At 37.2% G+C, this 10,217-nt stretch overlaps 1 protein-coding gene across 1 annotated transcript; it reads right to left on the bottom strand.

Annotated features, from left to right (window-relative positions):
• Positions 1-1,786: 1,786 nt before the first annotated feature.
• On the bottom strand, positions 1,787-10,046 carry si:dkey-260g12.1 (tumor necrosis factor receptor superfamily member 14). Its single transcript, XM_036584509.1, has 9 exons — positions 9,650-10,046; positions 8,998-9,066; positions 8,196-8,250; positions 5,990-6,100; positions 5,603-5,812; positions 4,750-4,860; positions 4,597-4,628; positions 3,712-3,880; positions 1,787-2,523 (listed from the first exon to the last, which is right to left on the bottom strand). The coding sequence occupies exons 2-9, from the start codon at positions 9,064-9,066 to the stop codon at positions 2,279-2,281; spliced, it is 1,002 nt and encodes a 333-aa protein (XP_036440402.1). The 5' UTR covers positions 9,650-10,046; the 3' UTR covers positions 1,787-2,278.
• Between the last annotated feature and the right edge of the window lie 171 nt (positions 10,047-10,217).

Genomic DNA, 10,217 nt, shown 5'->3' on the forward strand with positions numbered 1-10,217 from the left:
TAATAAAATCTAGTTACATTAACTTACACTATAATATAAGAATATATATAAAATATAAAATATGTGTTTTTCATTCTCCCGTTAAAGTCACTATTTTTGGAGATATGAGGTTTTGTTCTGACGGTGACGATGTAATACTGTACTGAAAATAGAACTGAAAACAAAAATTACTTATAAAACACTCTAATAAGAGTTACATAGACCACATTTAGGTGCTCTCTTCACTAATAACTGCGCAGTGCAAGGCGTCAAATAAATACTTCTACTACATGTGCAGGAAGCAGCACCTCAATTCTGTAATCTCACATGAGTCTGAATAAGGCTTGAATAGGCTTGGGGATGCAGAAGGCACAGGTATGAGACTGAGCAACAAAGCAACCTCTAGAGACCTGGATACACTGGGCTGCTTTTTCTTAGATTAAAGGATTTCACTTGATTGCTTCTGAGGAAGATCTCCCTGGTTTAAGTTCTGACATTTTAACTGTAAGCTAGCTTTATGAATGTAAAAAGGCTTGCAAAGCACAGGAATTCCAGGTTTGTGTTTCTGTAATCACACAGATCTTGTCAGTTTCTGCTGTTAACTATTTCAGAAAATACTTACTCAACCATTGTAGTACAAAAGATGAGCTTTAAGGGGCTAAAAATTCAGATAACCCACAATATTAATTTTACACTGTGAAAAATTAAGGAAGACAAATATTTTTTAGTAAAACAGTCTTTTACAGTCTTGTATAATTGTCAGCTGTAAATGTCAGTTCTCAGTTCATCTCAAACAGCAAAAATTGACAAAAAAAAAAAAAATCAACACACGCTATCCTAATAATCTACAGCAGTGGTCACCAACCCTCCTCCTGGAGATCTGTTTTCCTTTTGAGCTTAGTTACAGCCTGAATATAAAATATTGTCCCCTCCCCCATTTTATCTAATGCTAATGTGTCCAATGCAGCCAATCAAGGACATCTGCAGAAGTGAATTAGCTGGAGCAGGTGTGGTAGACTGGGACAAAATTCTGCAGGAAGGACCTCTGATGTAAAGGGTGCTGTTTTCATGAAAAAGTTTTGGATTAAGCTCTTATGGAGTGCTACACTCACAGCTCAATATCAAAACTAATAACAGGTAGTCTTATGCCAGCTCTAAGGTATGGCAAACTTTATCTGGGTTATTGTTAATACACATTTTCATATGAAGTCTAATGTAAATATTAACGAGCAAACTGGACAGGACAGCAGACAGGACCTTGTTCACAACTGTGTTCTGACAGGCTGCAGCATTAGCTTTAGCATTAGCCCTTTTAGCTTTTTTTACCCCAAACCTCCTGTTGATCAGACGTGCAAACCTGCAGATTTACTTGGCTTAATTAATGCAAGGATGGTTTCCAGAACCTTTTTTATATTTTTTTAAAGTGTCCTACATTCATATGGTCAACCCTCAAGCATGTATCCAGTGAACACCCTATAAAGCCGTTTTCTGAATGATAAAATGTTTTCAGATGTATTCCTATGGGTGCTTCTACATTTTCCTTTGTGCTACCGAGCTTTTTAGTCTGTCTGAACTGACAGTTCAGTTTAATGGATGCAGCAACAGTAACTGAGGGGTGTGGAACTTTTACAAATGGTCAATTAGTTGTTGCCAGCTTGGCACACTCTAACAATTAGTATGAATTATGAAGGGCATAAACCTATTTACAAAAGGGAGATTTTCCTCATAATCAAACAGTTTGTCCACTGCCATTTCAATAAGCTGCTTATAATCGGAATTTTATTGAGAAACCAATAAATCAGATTTTATCTGCCAATTATTATATCATTCTGGATCTAAAATGCTAATTAACATGCTTTTTTTTTTGACACCCACTTAAAACGCTGTACATTCTAAAATGTTTTTGTGAGACATCCAAAAACCAACCAATGCCACCCATATGCCCTGTATCCAGGCCTTCTGGAGATTCATCATTGTATCTTCATCTACGATTGTGAACAGCATGACTGAAACAAACGCCAAGGCCCCATCTACATCTTCACACATACACACATGTGGAAGCATGCTTACACACTCATACACACATTCATAAATGTGTGCATATCTGTTTCATGCTGCCTTTTGACGGGATCCAGGCCGACAGGTTCAGATCGGCTGACGTTAGTGACGTTATGAGTGTAAACCAATCTTTGGACAGGCCTCTCTGCTTTAAGCAGAAGCACACAGCCAAAGTTGTGGTGTAGAGTCCTCATAAATCACAATAGCATAGCATAGCAAACGGAAAGGACTGAAACTTCCATTACAATCCCTCTTCTTTGGACATGTGGCATTCTTTCCCTTGCTCTTGAGAGGGAAAAGAGATGTAACTGCTGTCTCTGTTCCTTTCCTCTGTGGACAGAGGGAGTGGAGAAGTAGGACAGTGCAGCTCACTCTCGTTTAAACTCCGCTGGTGGACATCCTCATCATCCTTCTCTCCTGCGTTCTGTCCAAACTGGTTCAGCAAACTAACAAACACTGTGTTTGCACCATATATGTGGAGAGGACCTGGGAGAGATAGATTATGAACAGGTATAATGTCTCGTAATTATCTTTTTTTTTTCTTATGGCAATAATAATACCTAAAATTAACAGATAGAATATATGAGCATGATTATAGAATTAAACTGACAGGAATAAAAGATCACACAAATAAACAGAAGCTGAAGTTCAGGAACTATCTGCCTGCCCCATCCTGTCCTAGTCAGCATAGACATAACTGCGTCATTAAAAAAACAGGTTCCATAAAGAACCATGAACACTCAAAGAACCCTTTGCATGATTAAGGGGTTCTTTTTTCATCTTGAAAGGGTTCTTCAGATTGATGGAGAATGTGCTGTAGAGGGTTCTATATTGAACCTTTTTTGAAAAGGGTTCTATATAGCTCCAAAAAAGGGTTCTTCTATCGTTACGTTGTCAAGCTTGCAAAAATAGAAGAACCCTTTTTGGTGCTATGCAGAACCCTTTTCAAAAAGGTTGTATATAGAACCATCTACAGCATATTCTCCCTCAATCTTAAGAACCCTTTCACAATATAAAGAGACCTTTAATCATTCATTTTTACTTAAGAACCCTTAAAGGACCATCTTTTTTAAAAGAGTATGGCAACTAATATAGATATGCAAGCAAATGCAACTACCCAGGAAAAAGGTATGTATTCATACTATTTATATAAAACAAAACTATAAAATGTTTTAATATAGAACAGTGTGTGTGTGTTTAGAGTTAATAAAACTGTATATATATATAAAAGTACTGAAAGTACTGAACCCCCTCCAGTGAGAACACAGAGTGTGTACACTAAGAAGCTTTGTGATTACAGGCCCTGGTCACTCGTCATGTGCAATGTGGACAGATTTAAGAAACAAATGTACATATGTAGCAGTATTTGTATTTGAAGGGTTTCGTTCCAAAACACATTATAGAGCACTTTTAATCATTTTCTTTTTTTCATAATATACATTGTTTTGAGTGAGCTTTACACATAGAAGAAATACCAATATATTATTAACCAAAAATACCACCTTTATTAGAAAAATAAAAATGTGTTTCCATTACGTCAGCAGTTATTCTTTTCAAAAACTCCTGATATCCAAAACTGTTGCAAATGGATCCAACCTTAAGTAAATAGTGGTATTTCAGCTTTAAACAATTTAGCCAACCGGTGAGATGGTACTGCAATTGCTGGCGACGTACCCAGGTTTCCAGCAGCAGGTAGAGGCGGCTCTGTGCTGACTGGTTGAGGAGTCGGGCCGTCTGAGGCGCTGCAGGTGGATGTAGGTGTGTGTGGGTGCACCTCCTCTGCCTGGATGTGTTTGACTGGCTCGCTTCTTTGAGAAGATGTAGTAACAATGTCCCCCTGTAACTATTAAAGGGAGGGTCACACAGAATCACCCTGATGTACTTTGTGGGGAAATATAATAATATAAAACAATAATCATGAATAATACTGACTAATCACTTAGTAAGAAGCATAATATATCTTAGAAGTTAACATAATATAATGTAATATAATTCTTCAGTAAGAAAAATCTGGGGTGACTTTAAACATTAAAGGGTTCATATCCTACATTTTTCTTGAATTTTGTTTTCTGGCCTATAATGTGTCTCATTCTAAAAGCAGTCCATGCTGAAAGACTTTTTATTGCTTCAGCATGAATGGGTGGGGCAAAATTACTCTTGGCCCAGTAAGTGCATATAGGTAAAAGAGTTCATTTTCATGACATCACAAAAACAAATAACTGTTTTTGCATCTTAATTTCCATTTACGGACTGCATGGACTGGGGAGTGAACAGTACGTTTTGAACCTTTAAGACTGTTTACATACTAGATCACACTTTTCATGGTATGGGCTGATATGAGCTGATAAATGGGTTGGATATATGGGAAGCGCTATCTTTTCTGGTTTAAGAAAAGGTCTTTAGCATTAATGCTTGCTTTTTCACAGTGATCATCTCTTTACTAGAGTAATGTTGTTAACTAAAGTTATATTACATCTAAATAATATTCAATCAGACAGCACATTATGGGTTACATGGTCTACATTTCTATAAATTACATTCAAAGTGATGGAATCTTACCTTTTGATTACCATGTGAGCATCGCTTCACCACTGGTGCATGAAGAGAATGAAGAAATAAGTTAAATTCTATAAAAAATGGCAGTAAGTTGGACAACTTTTAAAAAACTAGAAGAAAACAGTTGTATGCTTGTAAGTGTGCATGTGCACTTACATTTCTTCAGGCACTCTTTTTTATATTGCCTGCAAAGATGCAGCATGATGAAGATGATAAGTAGCACACTCAACAGCACAACAATTAAAATCCAAACGTCCAACATACCCGCTGTAAAGAAAGAGGAGAGAGGGAGAGAGGGAGAAAGAGAGAGAGAGAGAGAGATATGTATGACAGATTACAACCGATGATGTTGAAATACTAAATATAGCTAACAATAAACTCTATGTCCAAAAGTATCCAGACACTATTCTAACTAGTGGATTTAGCTACTGTAAGGTATACCCACAATGGAGCTCCATCATCACTATTACCGCTATAGGTGTTCAGTTGCACCCACACGGGTTATATAATCTCCATAGGAAAGCATTGCCATAAGAATGGGACACTCTGAAGCAGCCACACATGAGCCTAAGGTCATCATGCATAAGCTGGAGGACTACAAAGCCCCTCAGCGTTGGGCTGTGAAGCAGTGGAACTGCATCCTTTGCAATTATGGAGCACCACTGAATACCTTTGGAACGAGTTGGAGTGGAGTTTGTGATCCAGAACTAATCATCCAACATCAGTACCTGACCTCACTAATGCTCTTGTGGCTAATTGCAATCAAATCCTCACAGCAAAGTTCCAACATCTAGATTAAAGCCTTCACAGAAGAGTAGAGGCTGTTACTGCAGCAAAGTGGGACAAATACCTTATTAGTACTCTTTCAGATAAGCAGGTATCAACAAAATTTTGGACTTACAGTGTACCTAACCTAACCATTTAACTTAGGTTCATGTCACTGTATAACAGCATTCCTGTGCCCTAAAACCAACTTTTCCAAAATCACAAATGTGAAGCATGTTCTCACCGCCTGGAGTCGGGGTCGGGTTAGGCGTAGGTTTAGAACTAAGCAGAGTAGTCGAAGTTGTAGTGGATTGTGAGGTTGAAGTTTTAGTTGGTTCACACTGGCTGCACTGGCCTGTAAAGGGATCTTCCTCACTGCAGAAAAAGCCGTCCATACAGCGGCACACCACATCAGACACACTGCTGCACGCTTTCACCACCTGCATGTGAAACGCTAAGACACCCACACACAAACAAATATATCAGATCAAATATTGCAACTGCATGGGAGTCTTTACCTGTCTGTAAATTTATCACCTCTACCTGAGGAATAACTTGCCATCTTTTATTGAAAGTTTTTATGCATCATGAGATTTGTACATGCAGTATAAAGAGCATATAAAGTTGTTACCTGCCACACAGTTCTTGAAGCAGGGATGACATGTACGCTCACTGTTCACCTGGCTTGTGTATGAACCTTTAGAACATGCAGAACACTCAGAACAACTTAACAAGTATTGTCCTGGAAGGTTGGGAGGAAGAAGAAAAAAGAAGAAGAAGAAGACAAAAAATGTTACTGGAGGTACAGTAGCATAAAAATAAATCAGACATTTTTTTTTCTTCTGACTCAACAATGAGGTTAAATCAAATTCCAATATACTTACTGAATGTGCACATTCTTGTTTTTTTGAAATTTCAACTAGATTACATTTCTAATTTAAAAGGTTCTTAATATGGTTTATAAATTATATATAAGTCGCTATCCAAAGAAAAACATGTATCTCCAAAATGATCATTTTACAGGAACATTCTTAATTTTTAATGTAAGTTAATGTAAAGAGGGAGGGTTTATTCCAAATTATTTTGGAACATTTCTATTGGTTGGATGGCTGGGTTAGAGCAAAACCTCCCATGAGCATATCGCCCCAAAAATATGACGTAAGTTAGATTTTTATGTTAAAGAGGAAGTCATTCAGACTGGTTTGATGTGATAAGCTCAGTTCACAGTGGGTGTGATAAGAACCAGACATCTGATTTGATTGATGCCTCTTAAAATGACCTCATAGAAAACTATTACACAAATTGGTTCTGAATACCCGGCCTGATTCCTGAGACGTATTTATGGCAGCTTTGAGGTTTTTATACTTCACAGTAGAGCGGTATATTCAGGGTGTTGTAAGGCAAATAGTCCCCAAAGAAAAGGTTGTTTTTTCAGGTTTACAACTGTTTTTGCATTGTCAACATGACATCTAAAAACTTAGAAAACATATGTATGTTTAGTGGTTGTTGTGGATAGTAAATAAAATGAATAAAATGGATATATTTGTGTTGTAGACATTGTAACCCCTGAGTCTGTAATTCTGTCTACAATGAACTATTTTACAGCAAACCACACTAAATGACTTTGTTTACATCTCAGTGATTGAATTATAGGGAAATTTTGGCGGACTTCCCCGTTAGAGACACAAAGTTGATCATTGTAGATTAACTGGCTAGCCAATAGCATTATGTGCTAGTCATATCTATCAAAAGCACTGAAACACAAATACTAGAATTAATCAACACTTTTAGCCACCTTGCTAGAGTTTGAAGTCTTGCTAGAGATGAGTTTGTAGTTAGGTGTAAAACCACACCTAATTCAGTCTGATATGCACTCATCATTTGCATTTTTGAATCAGTGACATTTATGATTAAATACTGAGTGTTACTGCTTATTTTGGTATTCTGTAAATTATGTTAATAATGGGTGTAAAATGTAAAAGATGCATGTAAAAGCATGTTTAAAAATTTAAATTTAGAAATTAAAAAAATTCTCCATCTGAAAGGTCATCTTACAAGAAGTTCTGATACAGGATTGTCAGGTTTAGTACTATAAAAATAATACTGGCTGCTGTTCCAGTTCATTTCTCCCAACTGTGTTGGTTTATGCTTCATCGTCCTGTACATGCTAAACTATGAATACGGTTTGATTTTACTGTAAAGGGGGCATCTAGCTCATCCTCCCCTCTATAGCTGTTAAAGGAAATAGTAAAATCTAAAGGCCAGACAGAAGTGCTATTATGTGTCAGTGCAAGAAGACACTCATCCTGGATACGAAGCATAACCACATATGCACAATATATACAAAGGTGTATGTGTGGTTGAGGGGGTGTTTAAGGTATAAGCGTGTGTGTGTGTGTGTGTCTGTGCAGACTTATGCTGACTTGTGGACTCTCAGAAGCGATGAGAGCAGCAAAACAGGACGTTACATGCAGACTGAGGCACAGCAAGTGTTCTACAGAAGGAAGTGGTTTATGTTTCTGTGTCAAGACGCACCATTTCCCATCAGAGAAACAGAGAGAAAAAGAGAGAGAGAGATAGAGATAGAGAGAGAGAGAAGATTCCTTTGGCACACTTCTCATGAATTCTGCCAAGCAAAACCACAAGCCTTATTACTGTAATCACCAAGCCTGTCCAGAGGGCAAAATGACAGAAACAGGCATATGAATATATGTATATATATATATATATATATATATATATATATATATATGTGTGTGTGTGTGTGTGTGTGTGTGTGTGTGTGTGTGTGTTTTCTTTAGTTCTAAAAGAGTGATAAGTAGATATAGCATTCTCACCTGCTGGACACTCTTTACAGTCTCTGCGCACTCTGACATTTCTGCTTTCAGCTTCCTGTTGAGCACAACCGCATAAGTCATAAGTTAGTTCATGCTTTAAGGGACTAGTTCAGTTAAAAATATAAGCAGCTTTATCCTTGCCTCAAATATAGTTGACATGTTTGATGTCTGAAGTCCCTCAAGTTTGCACTTGAGCAGCAAGGCTAATGTCACTAAAAAGTAAAAATAGTGGCGTAGATTTCTATTGTACTAGTCTCATAACTCTACTCCAAGCTAAATAAGCAAACTTCGGACACCGAACATATCTCAGCTGATCGACAATGTTTGGCGTAAGGGGGAACCCATGTAAATTTCATTTTCTGCTGAACTATTCCTTTAATGACCTATAAGCCTATGTTTCTAATTTGCAAAAGGAGAATGTGTTTTCACAGTGCTGCTTGATTTTTATATGAGACACTAATAAGTCACTAAAAAGTAGCAGAGTTCTTTTGTTCTTCTGAGATCAACATCAAATTACCATAGCTACACTGGCTCAGTACTGGGTTAGGCTTAGTACTGGCTACAAAATCATAAATTGATAACTGCAATAGAATGAGAGTAGACTGTTCCCTTTATTTGAAAAAAAAGTCAAGAAAAATATACAATATAAGATTTTTGAGAAGATGTTACATTTGAACACAGCGTAATAAGCAGCTTCTAATTTTAAACACGGTCCTGCAGTGTAGCAAGTTATTTTAAAAAGCAACTGACATGATAAAGTGAAATGGATTAATATTTTTTTAAGTAATAATGAGAGAGTCACCAGAGGGAGAGCGGAGCTCAGACCACCCGCCAGTATCACCATGACAACAAGTAGCGCTTTCACCATCATCTACAATTATAAAATAGTTATGAACTTAATATGCATTGTGCATCACATGGGAGCAAATCACAATAAAAGCATGCAGCAGATATTAAAAGGCTGTCACTGACAGTTGTCATTTGTCATCTTTCATTCTCAAAAGACTATCAGTTCTGGCAGCAGGACTCCTTTTTAACATTTACAAAAATGCTACTGAATTTTACCCCAGATACTGACTAGATTGTACAAAGTAATCAAGTCACTGAGCATCTGCAAAATGCAAAAATATGAGTAGAAGACATGAAGACATATATGAAGTGCAATTAATGCAGTCTACATTGATTTAATTTAAAGTGCAAGTTATTAGCTACTTATGATACAACTCTACAAATAGATTGCTAAAGCAGAATATAGTAGTAAATAAATGTGTGGCAACACTGTCTACAGACTAAAAGTGGTCCTATAGGTAACATATCTCAATGTATGACTCATACATCTGCAGCTTAGGATGTAAATTGGATCAATTCTGCCATAAGACACCATTCAAAAACATACACCACTGATACAACCCAGTAAGAAGTAAATCAACTAGATATTAAAAAACTTGCAGTACCTTGCGCACAGGACAGTTCAAACCTCCCCCAGCCGCTGTTTTCACTCCTTTGTTCTTCTCCTTTGTAAGCGTCACCCTCTCTCAGCACTCCACTCACCTCTGTGTCATTATTTCCTCACCTGCTTTCTTCCTGTCACTCTCCACCCTTCTCACTGCTTTTTTTTTTTAATCTGACAAGTCTTCAGCTGCTAAATACACAGCAGTGAGAACATACAATTAGACATATACTTTAAATACTTCAATTATGTCATTGAATTTCTAGATCTGCTTTCCTACTTTATATATACAACTGGACATGCTATAATGAAGAGTGTATGGAAGTGTTCTGAATGGATGTTAACATACAGAGTCATTAAAAACACCTGTATATACACAGCCATACGCAAGCAAAACCTCACACACACGCACATACACACACCCTCTGTCTTTCTCTGAACAAAACATCTGTTACGCACACTCTCCAGTCCAGTACTGTATTTCCACTTAGAGAAGAACAACATCAAAAAGGTCTGAGATAGAAAAGGTCACACCGAGCTCATCTAGCACACTTCATTTTCCAAAAGTACTT

Source organism: Colossoma macropomum, unplaced genomic scaffold (assembly GCF_904425465.1).
Source record: "Colossoma macropomum unplaced genomic scaffold, Colossoma_macropomum, whole genome shotgun sequence".
Taxonomy (NCBI): Eukaryota; Metazoa; Chordata; class Actinopteri; order Characiformes; family Serrasalmidae; genus Colossoma; species Colossoma macropomum.